The sequence below is a fragment of the Pseudonaja textilis genome, chromosome 3 (genome assembly GCF_049901715.1).
Source record: "Pseudonaja textilis isolate UNSWEBS1 chromosome 3, rPseTex1.2, whole genome shotgun sequence".
NCBI lineage: Eukaryota > Metazoa > Chordata > Lepidosauria > Squamata > Elapidae > Pseudonaja > Pseudonaja textilis.
The window spans coordinates 65,716,513-65,738,141 of record NC_141992.1 but is presented as its reverse complement, the minus strand read 5'-3'; the positions used below and the strand labels follow the sequence as shown (position 1 = coordinate 65,738,141).

Genomic DNA, 21,629 nt, shown 5'->3' with positions numbered 1-21,629 from the left:
GCATTGCTGCCTGTGTCCCCTTGTGGCTGGCAAAGAGCTTCGCCTGGGGTGCCCAGCACAGCTAACAGGCGGGCCCTCCTTTCCGGCAGCAGAGCTCTCACCAAGGCAGCGAGTGCCTCCCCTCCGGACCCTCCGCTCATCCCACCAGGGCCACGCCAGAGCTGTGTGAACTGGGCAGAGCCAGGAAAGTGAGCCGTGGGTGCGCACCCGCCTGCCAAGCAAAAGAGCCAGGCCGACCTGGGTTTGGCTTCCTTCCCAAGTCCCTCCAGCGTGAACCCGAAGGGGCCACCGGGAGAGACTGCCAGAGGCAGTGATAGCGCCCACCCGTCCATGGACAGGGAGGCAAGGTGATGGCAGTGCTGTTTCCCTGGCCTGCGGAGAAAGCCCAAAGCCGCCCGTCCTTTCCACCCCTCGCCCAGCCCGTCCCCGTGCATCTCCAAATGTGCTGGCATCTCCAAATGCTGCAGCTGAATGGGCATCAGGCAGAGGCACTGACTCAGCGGGGCTCAGCTCAGAAGAGGACGCGGTGTAGGTTGTCGCCTTGCCTCCCTGTCCACGGATGGGTGGGCGCTATCACTGCCTTGGGTGGCCTCTCCCTGTGGCCTCTTCAGGTTTGGGCTGGAGGGACTTGGGAAGGAAGCCAAGTTCAGGTTGGCCCGGCTCTTTTGCTTGGCAGGGAGGCAGGCGCACACCCGCGGCTCGCTTTCCCAGTTCTGCCCAGCCTGCACGGCTCCGGCACAGCCCTGGTGAGATGAGCAGAGGGCCTGGTGGGGAGGCGCTTGCTGCCTTGGTGAGAGCTCTGCCGCTGGGCAGGAGGGCCTGCCTGTCAGCTGTACTGGGAGCCCCAGGCGAAGCTCTTCATGCTCTGCCCAGTTCCAGGCAGGGATGGCAGCTGGGCGCTTCTCCTGGGGTGGGTCAATCCAGTGCTGTGGCCCCGGAAGATTCACCTCCCCATGTGGGGTTGGGTTGTCCTCTCGGGCAGGCTTTGTCGTACTGGTAGTAGGGTGTCATTTTTAAAAGAATTGGCTTTGCCTTTGAAGGCAAAGGGAAGGCGGCGACAGGAGCACCTGAAGCTGAGTGTCTCTGCCGGGCTCCGGTTGCAGGGAGGAGCCCGGCTGGCTGCACATGGCTGCATCAAATGCCGCGGCATTGCTTTAAACACCATGGCAGCAAGGGAGAAGGAAAAGCAACGGTGGAGGAAGGTCTCCTGATACGAAGTGCCCCATCCACGCCAAAGTCAATACAGGGAGCACCATATCCGTATATGCAACAAAAGTACTTCCTAACGGCAAGCCCCCCCGCCATCCTCCCCATTTCACATGTTTAATATAGGCCTTAATTTGGGGGAAGGGGCTTAATTTGATTTTATGCCGATAAAACATGCTGGGCTTTCCTATTGGTGGAGGCCGTATTGTTGGAGAAACATGGTATATATGGTATTCAGCTTTGTTTGGGTATTTTCCTACGTCATTATAGTTGTGCTTTTAAAGTTGTAGCAACGTTTCAGCAGAATCTCATCTGCCATCATCAGGCTTCTGTATAGTGTTTGTCTGTGAATCAGACTTTCACAGCCATTTTTGTTTTAAATTTGGTGCTAGCCTATGCTGTGCCAGAATGGTTTCTTTTTCTTCATCCTGAATGGTTGGGAGTCTTGGTCTGTGTTTATTGGTCTTGGAGTTTGCTGTGTTCTGCTTGATTGGTGTTTCTAACAGAAGCCTGATGATGGCAGATGAGATTCTGCCGAAATGTTGCTACAACTTTAAAAGCACAACTATAATGATGTGGGAAAATACCCAAACAAAGCTGAATACCATACATGTAAGTACCCGCGAAAACTTCACACACACACACACACACACACACACACACACACACACACACATATATACATACACACACACACATATATAACATATATATTATATGTGTGTGTGTGTTATATGTACATATATATATATATATATATATATATATATATATATATATATACATATACATATACATACATATATATATACATACATATATATATATATATATATATATATATATATATATATATATATATATATATATATATATATATATGTTTCTTATAATGTAAAGCTAAACTTGTAAGCTTTCCATGAGCTCGTAATGACACTGGATATTGGAAGTTTACATTAAAGCGTGTGAGCTTCCATTAATGTTTTAAAATTAAATTATCTTTAAAAAAACATACTGAGACCAGAGCATGACAGATGCTAAAAGTGTCTATGCTTGCATGGTACTACAAGCAGTAAATTATCCACATCTCATTTTGAGCCACAAGAGGTCCTAAGATATTCTTGTTCTGGCCATCAAATACAAATAGTACAATGATATGACAAAATTTGTCTCTATGAACTCTTCCCAGAGCAGTAGTTTCTAATGGTTTGCCCACACCACCAAACCTGGTGTGAATACTAGAATGGCTTAATCAACTATCTGACATCTGCCACACTAAAAACAGATTTCATTTTCCAGTAAGATAAAACTTGCAAGATATTTTTTTTTTAAATTGAATCTTTTAATATGTAACTGATAGCTTAATTTTCATAATAATTATATGAGGTGGGGTAATCAAAGAAAACAGTAAGGAAATAAGTAGCATAATTATTGTACTTACTTTGAGAGACTCTTACTAGCTCTGTGACACTGAAAACACCTGATGTGACAAAACTGTCTTGGAAGCCCAAATGTCCTAAAAAATACAAGAAAGATTTTGTTATCATTAAGCACTTAATGATAATATTCTCAAATAAATCAGTATCAGTTTTAATGTGGAAGAAACTGAATATTTAATTTTTCACTTATCATTAATTGCTATTTTGCTAGACCGATATATGTTAAGAATTTAGAGAGTTTAACCCCATAGATTAGCCATGAGAATCATACTTGTTAAAACACCAACCCTGGAAACCTGAAAGAAAAGAAGGTCATTTTAATAAATATTTACTTTACCTTACCATAATTACTTAACTACTGAAATTAAATCACCATACCTAGCAATGGGGTAACTCATTTTAAATATTATTTTTCATAGAAATATTTAGTCAGGAATATTCATTAATATGTTCAAAGCAGATTATAAGTATGTATTCTTTATTTTCAGAAGTTGCATTAAGGAAATCTTAAAAGAACAGCTGTTTTAAAAGGTTTTGAAAATATTCTCAAAAGAAAAGGAAAGAAAAAGAAAAGAAAAGAAAAAGGAAATCCCTTAAATGAATTTTGCAAAAAGGTAACACAATCTTTACATAAGAAAGCTTCAGTCCTCCAAAGCTCTTTCAGAGATAAAGGTGTAAAGTTGTTATTATAAAAGCATTTTACATCAAATGTTATCTTTCTTTATGTAGCCAATTGTATTTATTTTTCAAGATTATATAGGTGCCCATGTCACAAGTGACTTTGGGCAGTGTATTACAGTGTATTACAAAATTTAAAAAAAAACAACCATTCATAAATAACAATTATAATGATGTTTAAAAATGTTTAAAAATATAAAATGCAGCTAAAAATAATTGGTGAAGGGAGCTTAATAATAACTGTGATGTCTTACTAGTTTGCCAGTTCCCTGGTGTACCTAAGCCTAATGGCACAACTAGGTCTTGAGAGACTTTTGGAAAGTCAAGAGTGATGATACCAGCCTAACATAAGGGGGAAGACATTCAACAACATGGGTGCCACAGCCAAGAAGGCCTGCTGCTTTGGGTCCACCAAATGTAACTCTTTAAATGACGGAACCTGCATCTTGCCTTCTATTATGAATCTGGTAAGGTAGAGAAATGTAATTCTATAAATGTGTAATTGTATACATATAATTGTATAAATTTAACAGCTTCAACCTCAAACTGTCTACCATGGACCTCACCATGGGTGAGGTCCTTAAAGGGGACATGCATATGTGCACCAGCGTGCCTTCCGTCCCTGTTTTCCTGTCCCCATTTATTTGTATTTACTTCCTTTGTTCTTGTTTATGTTCATACTTATACTTGTTATCTTGTACATGTTTGACAAACAAATAAATAAAATAAAAATAAAAAATTGGGAAATGGCAGTCCATCTAACAACCTGGCTCTGCAGGATTATTTTGAAGGCCATTACTTTGAAGGCCCAAATGTCAAAACCAGTAGGATATCCTGGGTTTAAGTCCTATGAACCACCTCTGTTATGAGGCACAAATCAGAATCTGAGTTTGACAATGTAGCTCCAGCTGAACCTGTGGATTGGCAGCTTCAGAAATCATTAATCCAGGATTCATTTGAGACTAAGTAGCCCCGGGCATCTCCTGTTGAACAGTCAAACAATGAGAAACCGTCCCGAGGCCCTCCCCATCTTCCCCCCATTAAGCAGAGCAATGCTCCTCAATGAGGCCCTTCACTAGGCAAACAGTAAGAAACGAATAATTGAAGCCAGGTACCTGCAGATAGATTTATGTAGCTGCTTTGCCTTTAAGAAAACAGTTGTTTTCTTTGTTGGAAATCACTAGTTTGTGATGTTTGTTCTTCCATTTCCTAACGTGACTTACTTTATTCTAAAGTATTGGATTGACTCACTATGTGACTTTAATTCCTGGAACAAATTTGGACCACTCTATTACTAATTAAATTCAAGCTGACTTATTCAGGCAAGCTCTCTTTGCACAGATCTTGTCTACTGTTATCTACTTAGTCCCATAGCAATTGTATCTTCATGTGTTGGTCTGCAAACCTCAGAGAGAGTAATCTCTATCTTAGGCTAAGCTTGATCATATATTATCAAGTTCAAGTCATGAATATCTTCTTGTGACCAAACATAATTTGAGGTAATGTGTAAAATCTATCCAAATCTATAGATTAAGCAAAATAAACCCTCACCAAAATCACAACCCAGTAATTCATTTATTGTGTTATGTATTTATTATAAAAATTTATGCCAAGCTTCCTCTTTTAAATAGAGAAACACAAGTATAAACATCAAAATAACTCAGAGGGAAAATAAAACTGAAGTACATTTTCTTCTTACTTACACACAAAGTCCTATCACATATTAATTGCCGTGCCTCCTGGGAGATTATGGGTATATATAATCATGTATTTTCTCACAATACCTATAAACTAGATACCTATGACATTATTTACAGGGGCACTTTGAAAGAATAACTGAAACAACAGCAATATGCCAGAACAGGGTGAAAAAGGAAAAAAAAACAGTGTAAAAACACAGCTGGAAATGAGATGGTATTATTAAGGAATGGGGTTTTCAGCCTGTCCACTCAAACTCAGTGTTGCCAGCTAGAATAATTGTCAATATATAAAAGTAAAATATGGAATAACATTGTTGTAAAATGTGAGAATGACTTTGTGGCACAGAAGAGCCTCAGATTATGTAAAAGTCAGATAAGAGACAGCTGAGCCCGCAGAACAAATGAAGTATGGCAAACATCTAAGAAGGGATTATCTCTAGTTTCTTGGACTTTAAAGGCAAGGTGAAGGAGATGTAGTTTCAGACTTGCAAGATTATGTTAATGTAACCTTAAAATAAGGATAGAGATGGTACTAGATGTGCTTCTCATCTGGATTAATTTGCAAGGTTGACAATTATATATTTTTTCTTGTATACTACATAAGCTAAGACTAAATCACTGCCTGGCTTGGAAATTATCACTGTGACATTAATTCTGTGATATTCAAGCGTCAGATTAAGATTCATAAATGGATGGTGAAAGTTTTGTTCACATATATTATCAATATATTTTTAATACATGGCCTAGTGCATCATGTGCTGGCCACGCCCACACCTGGTTTAGTGAAGGGGAAAAAGTCCCAATACATCATGTGATGCCACCGTGATGACGTGAGTTTGACACCCCTGGCCTAGTGGACCAGTTTATTTGGACAAACATACCATAATTTGCTCTATGTATAGTATAAAGATAAATATACTTTCAGATATCATTACATCTACTTGAATCTGTTTAACAGTGTAAACAGATAGTTTAGGTCAGACTAATTTGTTTCTTATTTAAAAAATAAAAAGTATGCCAATAAAATTCTTTTGTACTTGATGACAGAATGGCTGTTTAGTTTAATAACCTTTTTTTAACTGAAATACAGTAGTTATCTCTCATTCCTTTCCCATTTTTATTCTGTCAAACTATCATCAACCTTTCATTTCTCTTGGAAGCTGGCAGAAGCTGGCTTTTTCCTGCTTTCAATCAACCTTCAATTGCTGTTTTTTGAAACACAGATCCAAAATTCTTTTAAGACAGCACTAAAAACATGTCTAAAAATCTTTTGTGTTTTTTTCCCAAAAGGACACTTAAAACTGTGTTTAGAAAGAGCCAGAATAAATCTGATGCTTTGGAAAGCATCAGATATTATGCAAGTAAATGCCTACACAAAAGACACATGTCTAATCCACCTCAGAAACTTTAAGATCTGAGGACTTCAATTCCCAGAATTCCGCAGTTAAAAAGAACGGATGTTGCTGTGGTCGAGAAGTACTAATCTACTCTATTTCCCTGAAAATACAACCTGGTGCCTTTTTTGGTGGAAAAAAATATGTCAGGGTCTTATTTTCGGGGAAATATGGTAATCTCTCTGAGGTAGCAAGGAAGAGGAGGATGGTGATGAGAAGGAAGGAAATGTACTTATAGCAGACCGGAATGTTAATAAAGCTAGACATATCTATCTGTTGAACATAGATAAATAAATTATTATCACTTCATGACAGAGCTGAAATAAAGACAGTCATCCTAAACTGTAATACAGGTAGTCCTCAACTTACAACAGTTCATTTGGTGACCGTTCAAAGTTACAATGGGACAGAAGAAGTGACTTGTGAGTTTTTTCACACTTACAACCAATGCAGCATCCCTGTGGTCACATGATAAAAATTAGAATGCTTGCTCAACTGCTGCATATTTACAATGGTTGCTGTGTCCCAGGGTCATGTGATCACCTTTTGCAGCATACTGAGAAGCTAAGTCAATGGGGAAGCCAGGTTCACTTAACAACTGGGTTACTAAGTCAAGAACTGCAATGATTCACTTAGTATTGATGGTAAGAAAAGTCGTAAAATAGGGCAAAACTCTTTTTAACAAATGTCTCATTTTGCAACATAAATTTTGGGCTCAACTGTGGTTGTAAGTCGAGGACAATCTGTATTGTAAAACTGTAATAGGGAATCAGGACAGCTTTTAAATTTGTCTCTAGACTGCCCCCAAAAGAGAAGAGCCTACAAAACATATCAAAGTTGTCACCATAAGTTACAATCCTACAAGGCTAGTGTGCATTTAAGTCCATGCAACTTAAAGTTGTTAGCTTCCCACTCAGTTGACTGAAAAACAGCTTAAGATAACCCAGAGATGCTCTCTTCAGTTTGGTTGTTTGCTTGAAGATGTTTTGATAGCAGGTTCTTAATAGCCAAAGAATATAATTAGAATTGAAACTTTAAAAGATGAAATAAGACGAGTAGCTTAAATAAGTTACTATTGCTATAATATTAAAAATGAAAAATTTGGAGTGAAATAAAAATTAACAATTTATTCATAGCACAGATACCCTTTAAGGATCTGCAGTACAAAAAACAACAGATGCCTCATTAGCATTTTTAGCTTTTGCACATTTCTAATCCAAAGAAAAATGTTCAGAGCAGAATCATAATTATTAATAAACATTTCCATTAGTCAGAGTAGATTATGACATACTCTTCAAATTCCTTTCAAAATAATTGAAATGGAATCTATAGATGATTAATCATTTTGGAATAGTTATGGCCTCACAAAAAGACAGAGAAATTCTACCCTAAGAACATAATAAAGAGATATTCTTTTAAAACCATTGCTGCCATAGTTTTGTTGGCCTGTTTTAACCAGCCCCACAACTGTATCTGTAATATATGAAATAACAATGGCGACTTTTTAGATTCAGTTTTAGAATCTTCACCTCACCTCAATGATTCAAGATAGCATTAGGCATACAAAAGATATTTATGACCAGGGGTGGGATTCTACCGGTTCGGGCTGGTTCTAGAGAACCGATTGTTACGATTCTGCGCAGTTTGGAGAACTGGCAAATCGTGTCCCTGGCTGGCCCCATCCTCCTCTGCTCACCCCTCCGCTCCCCTCCCCGCCCAGTCACTCCTTACGGTATTTCTTACTTTTTTTCTCCCAATGATCAGCTGGTCCAATGATCAGCTGTGCCAGGATCCCCCTTGCTGTCTTACTGCTTTGCCCAGGAGGCAAAAAGGGGCACATGGGGGGTGTGTGCTGCGCCCCCTGTGCTCCATTTTTGGGCTTTCTGGGCCTCAGGGAAGCTTCCTGGGAGCAAACCCCTCCCCCCAGGAGGCTTACCTGAGTGTTCAGGAGGCAAAAACAAAGCAACCAGAGCGTTGGGAGGGGGTTGCTGCCAAAAAAGAAGAAGCCACGCCCACCCAGTTACATGACCACACCCACCTAGCCATGCCCACAGAACCAGTTGTTTAAAAATTTGAATCCACCCCTGCTCGTGACTTACGGCTCAGATAGAAAAGGAAAACAGTAATTATTAAAATAATAAATAGGGCTCCACCTATGGTTTCTACGCTAACCCTCTTACCCAATTAATCCAGATGGAAGGACAAGTGCTCTTTTTATGTAACCTATTCAGGAACATTTGCTGGTATATTTTAGAAAGCCAGAGATAAAAGGAGCCAATGGGCAATTATTTTCAAATAATTTTTTCACCTAAATGCTCCATTTGTCAATTTGGGGGTTATTTAATTGAGTTAAGACAGACAATGGATTAAATTCAGTCAATCAAATATTACAATGCATTATTTCTTCTTCTTGTTTCCAAAATAAAAATAGACAACCCATAACTATGTGACCAGAATCATTTCCAAGGGATTTATGTTGTTCCAAAAAGTTAATTTTTGAAAAGAAAGAAAATACGTTTCTTGTAAAAGAAAAGTCTTATAGAAGAAAATTCTTTAGGAGTTCTTTAGAATGAAAAAGATCATATCACTATAGCACAATTCAGGTGAGCATTTATTACAGATTTAATATTTACCATCAACACCTTGAAACCACTAATTCATCAATCCAATTCTCTTTCTGTTTCTCTCTCTCTCTCTTACACACACACACACACACACACACACACAAATAAACTTGCATCTAATGGCTTAATGTTTGTTATGGCATGCCATGTACTTGTAAGTTTATTTAGTTACCTTGCACCATGAATTAGTTAGTACTAGTATTTTAGGAAGACTGATGAAAAAATCTATAAATAAAATTATACATATGTAAAAAAAATTGATGATTTATATGTCATTAAGTTGTGGTTAATTTTTAGCAAACACATAGATTTTTTTCCAGGATGATCTGTCCCAAGCTGGTCTTCCCACAGTGTATTACATTCTGCTGAAATTGAGTCCACCCACCTTTCTGATGATCAACTTCCTATTCTCTTTCCTTCCATCTTTCCCAGCATTATAGATTTTGAAAGAGAGACAAATCTTTACATAATATGTCCAAAATATTATAGTTCGAGCTGAGTTATTTATGCCTTAGATGAGAACTTTGGAATGATTTGTCTGATGATCCATTGGTTTGGGGTTGTTGTATTTTTTGGAGGGGGGAATGCTTTGTTATTTTCAGAAGTCTTCATTAACTTCCAAGTTTAAAAGTGTTTGCTCTTATAGAATGTCACAGGGTAAAAACACTACTTGCATGGTTCTGTTCTTTGCAAGAATAGACATATTATAGAATTTGAAATGCTACTGTTCCCAGACAGACTACTACAATTGTGAACAAAGCTTTACATTCCAGCTTTTATGGTCTTCTCCTAGTACAGGTTTACAGTCATCCTATAAATTATCTGGAAGAAAAATTAAGATTAATTAAACTCATCCTTTGAAGGAACATAGTTCTTCAATCAGTAGTGGTGGAAACTGTAACCATAGGGACTTAGCAGAAGCCAGGATAACATCAAGTTATATAGCATGTGTGGCATAAATACACTGTTACATATTTGCATTATTTATATTATGACATGGGCAATGCATTTTCCTTTCCTTGATGTTCATAATAATCACATTTTTAGGAGGATATTTGACAAATACATAGAAAATAGCTCCAACTGATATGTTTAACATCAGGTGCTGATACTAAGAGTTGGTGACTTTGCTGTCTTATATTTTCTTTAATCAGCTGTTTAGTTATGATGGACAGCAAATTCTAAGTACATGGGTCATTTAAAAACATTCACATATCTAAAGGTTAATAATAAAAACAGTCTACAATATTCAATAAGGAAGTCTATATCATATAGTGAATTGATTCAGGTTGAGAATAATAATAAGTTATCAGCTGAATTAATTTACTGCAGAATGAAAGCCTATTTGTTGAAGATTATGGATTATGTTAGTTCAGTGCAAGATTGGTAGATATACTCCACCTTTTTTAGCTAGGCCTTCTGTGTCTAATTGAGAACCTGAATCTGGGTCTCCCTGCTCCTAATCTATCACTTGAATCACATTAACTCATTTGTGTGTGTGTGTGTTTGTGTGTAAGTAACAAATTTGCAACAATACAATTATTTGGCAACCATATTTACAAAAGCCAAATGAAGAATAAGAAAGTATTGCTGAGCACCATTGTCAAACCAAGTACAAATTATTGATGAAATATGACAGGCCTATCAAACTGGTGGCCCACAGGCCGTATATGGCCTGCACAGGCCACGCCCAACCCAGATTCACAAAAAAATGCCAATATATTGTGTTACAGCCCAATATGTCACAATATGGCCCTCAATGAGATCAGGTTTGACCCCCCTGAAATATTAGATCAGAGTTCAAATGTTATTAGTGCATTTTTGCATGTGGTTGCTTACCAACTCGGCGGCAAATAACATTTAGATCTACCAGAAAAATGCAATGTTTGGAAAAAAATAAGAAATCTTTATTAAATTTTGTTTCCTTAAAATGTCACATGAATAATTCTTATTTAAAAAAATTAGCATTGTGTTTTTGCTGTTTTAAAAGCAAAACAAGAACTACAAGAAAATTTACAAAAAATACATTACAAAGTCTCCTAGGTGCACTGTACGAAAATGATAGAAACAAATTGCTTAAAAATGTTTACATCTTCTCTACATATTTAGAATTACATAGCTGAAATGGGATGGGGAAAAGACTCAGTACACTGTGTCTACAGTATAGTATACTACAGAGCACATTTTCACCCAAAACTGCCAGGGTGTGGTAGTGATATAAAAATCAAGAGACAAGCATCTAAATATTAATGACATTATATTGGCTACCCTTGGCCAAATGCACAAGCAGAAATGTGAAGAATCTACCCCAAAACAAAATTAAACTGGCTTGTCTGCGAGAAAAACAAAGTTCTGGAGATAAATTTATCCACTTTGCGCATCATTATAGTATAGAAATATGCCTCATGTTAATCAGTGCTAGATAGTAAATCAACAACAAAGCCTTCATGCTCCAATCTTAGATCTTTCTTTGTTATTGAGTTCTTATGTGTTTGAGATTTGAACTAAATGACCCTGAAACCTGTCTGAAAGGATTGTTTAGCTGCATTCCTGAGCATTTTAATTCTTCATTTTTAGTAGTTGTTGACATTAATATGTCATTAATATTTAACTTCCAAAATTCTTTAGTGTTGCAACAGTAAAGCACTCAAGCCATCTATTAACATTTATATAAAATATCTTCTGGTGAGGTAAGGCAATCCAGTGCCCACATTTTTGCAATGATTTACTACAGCCAAAAGAAGTTAAAAGACTGGTCATAAGTTGAGAACTAGCTGTATCTATTTTGAGTTGGATGGGCAACTCTATTGGCTTCAAACTTCATGCATTTTCATGTTAATTTTCATGTGAATTATTATTGCAGATGTGTTTTGATAGAGGAATGTAAAAACCACATTTGCATTTTATAGTCTCATGAAACAATACATGTTGAAAGGAACAATAGAAGTGGCAGGAACAGCTTCTCTTTCAGAAATATTTGGAAGATCAACTGTAGTTTCCACATCTCTAAGCACCCCACTTGTGTCCTGAGGCAGCAACATTTGAAATCTGTTCAAGTAATTATGACAAAGTTTCAGGAGCTCTCCACATCTGCACTGTAGCCAATATGAATTCAAGATGCAGCAAATGCAAACAATTTTATTTATGTAATGCCTAATAAATAGGAATGCATTATCCCAAGCACGAAATTCTTTCTGCTTAAAAAAATTCCTTGGATAGTGCCTTGTAGACAATATAATGATGAAAACCTGACCCTTCTTTGGTGTCACTGTGTAGGCTATATATAAACCCCTTAGCTGATGTTTTACTGGATTTGCTCTGAATTTCTCTGTGTCTGCATTATAGTTGCCATCCCAATTGCATCATTACTTCAAGCTCTCTGGTTTCCAAGCTTTTTCAATCTATTTCATGATAGTGGGAGAAGAAGCAGAACAGCAGATATGAGCTTATATAATTTATTCTAAACATTAAATGTTCCCTGTGCCAGTTACTTTACTCCGTATCATCTTAATTTTAGTACATGAGTTGCTAAAGTGAGGAATTACAAGATTGCATCCGGTCATTTAAAGCTCTTCACATGTTTAAAACTAATCTAGATTCATTTTTGTGTTTGAGTTTTTTAGTCTCTCTTCTTCTTAATCCATTTACCTATTTTCTTATTTTACTTCTCCCCTTGAACTCATTTGTCATGGAAATACATGACAATTTGGTTCCAAACCATAAAAAGGTACACATACACAATATTAGAAAGATTCATTTCTAATATTGCGAATGTATACATTAACTGCATCCAATTTCATCAATCAGCCAATCATTTATTATTATGGTGATTACATTATGGTCTAAAACAGGGGGTGTTAAACTCGCGTCATCACAGTGTCGTCATGTGATATATTGGGACTTTTTTCTCCGTCGCTAAACAGGGAGACCGGGGGACAGGGACATGATGCATCTGGGCTGCAGGCCGTGAGTTTGCCCTACTAAACAACAAAGGGAAAAAAACCCACTTTATTTGGATACAGAAAAACATTCAAGCTCTGAATAACTAACCATTAACACAATTTCCAAAGATTAATTTAGTGGGCCTGGCAAGACACAGCAGAAAATTTCACCAGAATTTGACTAAAAGTAGCATTTTTACCTGCATCTGGTACAAGAAAAAAATACCAGATCTACATGGACTATTAGTAATAATGGAGTGATATGAATAACGTTGCTATCTCAATAAAATTAGTAAAAAAGAGGAAAGTTAATCGGGATCTCAGCCTTTCTCCTGATATTTCTATGTTTCTCATAGGGATATTATAACATTTACCACTAAAGTTGTAAAATATTAATAGGAACCAGCATAAATACTTTAAATTGCCTCAAGACATAAGATGAGTAAGATAACTGAATGGTTGGAAAAAGTAAAGGTAATCTGGTAATTCGACAATCCCGTTGACCCAATCTGAAATCTTTGCTTAATAACGGTTTGGCTTTTTTGAATGACAGAGAAAATAAAGCATTAAAAGAAAATCAGAGTAGTGCCAATTAGACTGAAAATCCTCAAATAGTAGAGGTTTAAACAGTATATTAAAACAGCCACCACTATGACAACATAGATAGGCAAATAGATCTGCACATTAAAAAACAGCAGTAACCGAAAAATGTGTGCAAGAAACAACACTTTTTCTAGAAGATCTGGATGACAAGTATAACAAGCTAGAAATTCCACTGGATATTCTATGCAATAAAGCCTTTTCCACACAAAAAATTCTTTCTGTAAGATAACCAGTATCTAACCATCATGCAAAATGATAAAATAGAAATAGAATAAACATAGCTAACCTAGAAAGTAATGATCATTAGTAGATGGAGATTTAGATCCTCTCAGGAAGTAAACTGAGCAGCCCATTATGCCATCAATGATCTCATTAGGCCCTTTCCACTGGGCCATAACCTGACTTACTCTTGGCTCTAGTGACGAGATTTTATGCAAACGAATTTTCTCTCTTTAACTTTCTCTTACATACATTCTTTAATTGAGATACTCCTTAAAACAGCTTTAATCTTTTTCAGCTTGAAAAAAAGGCTGCCTTTATTAATGCCAGAGATCTAATGTGCTTGCCCATACTTCTTTTGACAACATATGTTTGAAATTTGTACCTCCTGACAACAACTAAATGGGTGAGATTTTTTTAAAGTTTTAAAAAAGGCATTTTTCACACTTATGACCATTGCAGCATCCCCCGGGTCATGTGATTTACATTCTGATGCGTGGCAAGTGATTCATATTTATGACGGTTGCAGTGTCCTGCAGGAAGGTTTTTGTGACCTTCCTGAAAAGCGAAGCCAATGGGGAAGCCAGTTTCGCTTAACAACTGGGTTACTCATTTAACCACTGCAGTGATTCACTTAACAAATGTGGGAAGAAAAGTCATAAAATGAGGCAAAACTCAAGAAATGTTTCACTTAGCAACATAAATGCTGGGCTCAGTTGTGGTCGTAAGTTGAGGACTACCTGTAATTGGAGTCTGACAAAATTCTGTAAAGATTCCCCAAGATAGGAATCAGGGACACTGGAGGAAGGCAATTAAAAATGGCAAAATGGTAGACATATTTCTGCGTTCACCATCTTGATTTTTTTTTTTACCTTTTCCCCACAGATGATCTGGATAGGCAGGGAGATCAAGAAGGAGAAGCTATTAAGACAACCTATTCTTTATTGTTGTCATTTTGAATGTCAGAAGAGCAAGAATATGGATGTCAAACTCTCAGTGTCATGCATTTGATGCATCCTGCCCATGGACCGCCAGTTTGACACCCCTATGCTATCTGTTCATTCAATTCTGTTTGCTGCAACTAGAAAGGTAGACATTTGCATTTCTCTCTCACTTGCTGGAATCACTAATATTGAGCAATGTTGTCAAATCCAAAGTATTTGCTTCATATTTCAGTACTTTATATGAGTCTTGCTTGATCGAGTCCTTTTCCTTATTTCTCAGTATATTCTGCTGTGGGGATTAATGGTTAACAACTGTGAAATATGTAGTCCTTTTCCTTTTTTCTCAGTATATTCTGCGGTGAGGATTAATGGTTAACAACTGTGGAATATGTAGTCCTTCACCAATTGGCAAATCTTGAAAATTATAGAGGTCACTGATGAAGCAGCCTTCACGCTTGGCCTTAATTGTGTCTTGAGAACTGACAGTGAATTGGATTGACCTTTATTTTGAGTTGATAATCAACCATGTTCCATATCTATAACAGGGAATTCACAAAACAGTGGCAGTGATGATAGGTTCTGGGCTAAGGCTGATATCTTATTGGGTATAAGTGCCATTGAACTCAGTTAAATGCATTTCTTATTAGACATGCCCCAAATTGCACTGTAGTTCTATATTCACATATACCACAGTATCACTAATACCAAAGAGACATATTTTTCAAAAAACCCCACCCTGCATAGGTACTATATATAAATGGTACTGTAAGAGAGTTCCATTGAGATGGTATGTTTTTAGCAACTAAGATTACATCTTTTAAATTCATTAAGAAAACTCGTACTGTTCATAACTTGCATACATATATACGGGGACACTTGCATATTTGCAAAAGTAAAATTAATTCACAGAACAAGGTGTGCATACTTTAAGAATGATTTAGAACAGTGTTTTTCAACTTTGGCCTCTTGAAGATGGATAGACTTCAATTCTGGGAGTTGAAGTCCATCCAACTTCAAGGAGCTATGGTTGAGAAACACTGATTTAGAAGAAATGCTTTGGACTTCTTGAAAGCTCAACTCCTCTCTACTAGTCATTGAGTTGACCTATCTCTCCCTCCCTCCCTCCCAGTGTCCTCCCTCTCATTGACAGGCAGGACAACTTTTCTGTGAGCATGAAATACATTGGGAATATTTTAAGGGATTGGTTTAAGATTATCTAATTTAAATGGAACCACTTATTGTTATAAGGCTCACAGAGAAATTTGAAAAAGATGGTTGCTTTAACAAAGGGCAGAAAAGAGTTGTACTTATATGAATTCCAAAACGCTTTTTAAAAATATAATATAATAATGTGCATTATTTCCATGAAGAGCACTCCTATAATAAGTTGTGACAATGGCCAATGACTTTTAATTCTAAAATTGGACCAAAAACAGTTTGTAAAATGCAAGAATTCAATCTTTATAAATTCCAGATGGAATAAATGTTATGTTTAATATTCCAATTTATTCTTACCAAGCAAGTTTATCCCATAGTTTATATCATGAGAAGCCACATGAAACCAAGAAATTTCAACTAGAGGTGAATGATGGAAAAATCACACAAGCCTTTCTACGATGGTAAGACATAAATTATAATATCAGTGTTACAGTTTTATATCCTCACTAGACATTTGCTTAATATATTCCATCCAGATTATTCATCCAGAAGGGACGCAATGGCACAGGGGCTTAATAATACTGGAACTGCCGGCCAGAAATGGACTGCATTCCAGGGGTTTGAGCTCAGCTCTGTGAGATGAAGGAGCTCCTGTCGCTTGATCCCTAGCTCCTGCCCACCTAGTAGTTTGAAAGCATGAAATATTGCAAGTAAATAAATGATGGTTGGGGAGGGACCCTAGCTGTGTTCATGTGAGAGGAAAGTGGAATCTGGGGCTGGATGTGGCTGGTTGGAAGGCATTTCAGCACGAGGTGAGACCGAATAAACCAGCAACCAGAGTGCCACTAGTGACCTAGTACAAAACTAGTTCACACCCTGAGGTGCACCAAGGATAGGTGCATGATTGCTGAACAGAATGAATTAGGATGCTAGACTATCAAGACTGCATTGCATGTCTAACATGTGTAGATTTCCCTGGCATTGTATGCCATATGCCAAGTAAATATTCATCCAGATACTTATTGCTCACTGATGTAATAGTAGCTTTTTCTTAACATTCTAGGTTCCAGTAGCACAGTTGCTTTGGATAACACTGGAAAGAGATAATCTTGCTAAAGATATAGGTATGAAGGACAGGATAAAACAAAGAGTTACTCAATGCTACACAACTGGCTATTTTCATGTTGTAACATGTGTAACTGGTCAAAGAGAACTATTGTGTTGTATGAATATAAAAGCCCAGTCAACTAAAGTAGATCAAAACAGCCTAGTCCTAGATACTGAGGAGGATAATACTTTCTCCTACTCCTGAGACTGTAACAAAGACACAGAACAGCCCCACTAAAACAGACTGGTTTTATAAATTCTATATTTTTTCACACACACAGTCTAAAAGCTGAGGGATTAAAATTAGGAAGGGTGGAGATGAGTAAGTCACTCTCTGTTGAGTTTGTGAGGGGGCCAACTCTACCTGCTGCTTAAGAATGATGTGTTTCCCATGAGGGAAAGTCTGAGTTAGTTGTGCTAAGTGTACAAAGCCACTTAGTAAAATATGTAGCTTGGCACTAAGAAACCAGGACAATGTTTCATTTAGCCAGTCTAATGTCTTCTTTCTCTGGCTGGAATCAGGAGGTCACTTCTGTGTTTATTTTCAGCACACATGCCTCTTTCTGTCTGGCATCTTTTAGATAATCTGAATTTCAGTTAAACAGATATTCCAGAACGTTTCATTCTGGAAAAACAGTGAAATGGTTGAATATGTTCACTGCAACGTGTTCTAAATCTACAGCTTATTAATTCTTCTCCAGTATCACACCCTGAATATTTTGATAGGAGTACTACGCCATGCAATAAGACAAAATACCTTGTTCATGGAATGGGAAATCATTCATTTTCTTTGATAAGAATTTGTTCTTCCCCTTCCTGATTTTAGTGTGATATATTTGAAGCCATTCCAATTAGAATAAAACAAAGTTACATAACTTGAAGTGGAGAAAACTTTGTGGAATGACTCCAGAATGACGCTTTTAGTCTTCTCTCAAGCATGGAGTGAAAAAAGAAAGTGCCATGCCTCATGTTTATACCAACACATTTTACTGGAAAGTTACTAGGCCATACTTTGAATATAACTGTGAAGAAGAGCTGCAGACTTGCCTATAAACGTAGCACTGAACTGCTATTCATTAAAATAGCCCTCTCCTCCCCTTTTCAGGCTTTTGTGTAAATCCAGAAAAAGAAAAAAAAAGTATCTGCTTTACCCTGAGACTTCAAGTATCTGCAACCTTTTATTTTATTTTTTGGCTTCACACAACCTTAACAACTAGAAGACAAGTCTTTCTTTTATACTCCTTAAACTGCAATTTAAATATTATAAACCAAGCTGACCTATGATGATAAATAAGGTAATTGCCAGCAGATTCTTTAACTCTGTGACTTTTAGAAGGGATACTAAAATGAGATACCTTGAAAGTGTTAGGCAACATTGAACATGATGTAATTATACTTCCAACATGCATTGAATGACTTATAGCAAAGCTATATGTGACTTGGTTTTACAGGCATTTACAACCATTGTTATGGCACTTTTACTGAGGAAAGTCTACAAAGTAAATATATAATGACTTTGGAATTAATATGGTTTATCTGAATTTGACTAAGAAACCTATGTGAACTCTTGTGGTTTGTAAACCATAGTTTATGATCTCATATATGAGCTCAGCCCAATTGTGATAAGATCAACAAACCAAACCATGACTATGGATCAATGTATTCAACCCAATGCATGTAAGTTTCACTGAAAACAACAGGATCTGTGACCAATTGGAGTAAATTTGAGTTTTAAACAAGAAGCTTATTGTATTTTTCCACTGTCCAATCACAATATTTTAAAAAATGGTCACAATCCAGTCTTTCAAATTTCCAACTTTTTCAAACAATGAATAATTTTATTTGGAAATCAACCAGAAATGGTGTCAGAAAAAGTTTTCCAGTTATTCTATACGTGAAAAAACAACAACTGGCAGTAACATTTGTGTCCCATTTTCCCCCAGACTATAGATTTCTGTAAAGTTCAGAGTTGCTGGGATGGTATATAATGTAATAAATTATTGTTCCTCCTACTAGCACTTTTATTAATCTGCTATAAGCACAATTTGTTCCTTTATCTAGTGCAAAACACAGAATTAATTTAACAGGCCACTCCTGGGAAACAAACCTCCTAAAATTAAAAAGATTGGACAAAAAGCTAATAGCTCCCACTTGTAAAGTAATTTAGAAAGGATGATATATAATGCACTTTCTTTCATGGGAATACGATTAATATCAATACCTTTTAACACCTTTTAAAATTACTGCTTAGATTAGCAACCTTTCTACATGTCTTCTTCTTTACTGATATACTGGGTTCTCAGTAAAGGCAAATTAATGTTAGATATGGTTTTATTTATTCCTTTCTCAGTTTTATTATTACATTATTACAATAGCCTAGTTTTAATGTCAGTTTCAAAGTAATGGCATTATATGAGGATCTAAATTATTGGCTTTCTACATAATCCAAATATGTAACATATTTATATATGTAAACATTTAAATATATGCAAAATTCTTGAGGGGCTGCTACAAAGAAAAGGGGGTCAACCTATTCTCCAAGAATATGAAGGCAAAACAAGAAGCAATGGATGGAAACCAACCAAGGAGAGCACCAATCTGGAACTAAAGAGAAATTTCCGGACAGTGAGAACAATTAACCAGTAGTTATGGGTGCTCCGTGGAGTTTTCAAGAAAATATTGGACAGCCAGTTGTCTGGAATCTCCTGCAGGATCTCCTGCTGGAGTATGGGGTTAGATTAGTTAACCTTCCAGGATCCTTCCAACTCTGTTATTATGTAAACAACTCTTTGATATCACGTCTAAATGTTAAGTACAAGTCTTGAAATAGAACATATAACACAAAATCTTCTCTTCATCTAAAGAAACTAAAGGGGTCATGTACTAATGGGAAAAGAAGATTTGTCCTGAACTGAAAAACTTCTATTGGCAGATAATTTTTTTAACTCTTCCCCACCAAAACAACCATCTTCATGATTCTAGTCTGTATTTACAATGGATAATTCTGCATATACTTGTAGTGAAAACGGAGGTTATCCCTGTACAGTATATTTTGCCATCTTTTTTCTTTCTTGTTGAGTACACTTTTTTTAGGCTGCTTACTCAATTTCTTCTATCTAGCATTTGAGGAATGGGAGTGTCATTTTTTTTCACTTTTCTATTATTGCAAAACTAGAACCAGGTTTAATGTATTTGAACTCTATATAGCCTACTTTGAAAAGTTCCATCTATCCAAAGTTAAACATATTGTAAATTACATTGATACCAAGACAGACACTGAAGCACAAATTTAAATTCCACTGAAATAAGTTTTGTGCTATGATTTAGACCCACTTAGATTTTACTTGATCATTCTTCTGTTTTTTTTCAGATATTCCTTTGAATTATCAACCTAGACATACTGTCTAACCTTATCTTTACAAATACAAAAGTCTATAATTGACTAATTATGCCACTTTAACAAACTCAGTGCAATTATCAGAAAGATTCCATGAACAAGTGTAAGAAATTGTTTGATACTTTTTACTGTTAGGAAGAACAAGGTACCTTTTATTTTTGAAGACAGAGTTAGGAAATGCTTTGGAGTTATCAAGATGACTGATTTGAATACTGAAGATATTCAAGGAAACAACTCCTTTTTAATACGTAATTAAATCAGCAAGCACAGGAGAACAGCTGGGCTAATGAATACTGTACCCTTTTCAAGTTTACATGTAAATATAACCAATTCTTTGAAAAAATGTGTGTACTTTTTTTATTAAAAGCTATGTATTATCAACATTTTATTGCCAAATCATAACTGTTTAGAATGTTGGTGGGCTTTGTATTTCTCACCTAACCAACATCAGTAAAATGAAAAAAAAATCTGATTAACAGTAAGCAAGCTATAGCTAAGAAATTGTATGCTATACTTGAAGGCCAAGTATTAAAGGCCCTAATTTCAGAATTATTTGTTCTTTCAGCAATAACTAAGAATTTTAAGGTAACATTTTTCCTTTCATTTTTTTTTAATGTGGTATGGCGGTGTGGCTCTGCAAATACTAAGAAATGTTCTTATGTCTTTAACACCATGAGCCATGGCCCTGCAAGTGCTGATTAGGCATATCACTAATGAATGTTTCAATGATTTATATTGGTAAAGGTATTAATCTCCCTAGATAGTCTATACTCCAACAGACAAGGTGAACACTGCTGAATCTGTCCCTCCTTAAGAACTGGGGTAGATCTGCTCAATCGGAATGACTCCATTGCAAAATGACACTCTGATTTCCTGTGTCCTGCCCCACCTTGCAGTCTCCACTTCCAGGCAGAAAATAAACACAATCCAGACTAACTAGGTATGCTCCCATCCAACTCTGTTGCCTACTTGAATCACAGTGATCAAATGAATCATGATACTGTTCTTTAGAACTTGCCTTGAATCCAAATTCAAGGGAATACAAATTCTTCCGATCTGTTCCATTATCCTTTCAATTCTTCATCTTCTTTCTCAATGAAAAAGAAAAGTGGCAAAAGTGGGAAACTTGTACCCACACACATTGTTTGCAGCTTCAAATAAACAGCCTGCTCAGAACTACCCGGCGTTATTTCAAGGGTGAGGAACTATGGCCCTTTTA

At 36.7% G+C, this 21,629-nt stretch overlaps 1 protein-coding gene across 12 annotated transcripts in view; it reads right to left on the bottom strand.

Annotated features, from left to right (window-relative positions):
• The window catches only part of NFIA (nuclear factor I A), a 485,231-nt gene that overhangs the window by 120,316 nt on the left and 343,286 nt on the right, over positions 1-21,629 (bottom strand). For all 12 annotated transcript variants that reach the window (XM_087930007.1, XM_087930011.1, XM_087930008.1 and 9 more), the window contains one exon: positions 2,648-2,722. In XM_087930007.1, the coding sequence (XP_087786133.1) occupies positions 2,648-2,722 (75 nt within the window). The remainder of the gene's footprint in view (positions 1-2,647; positions 2,723-21,629) is intronic.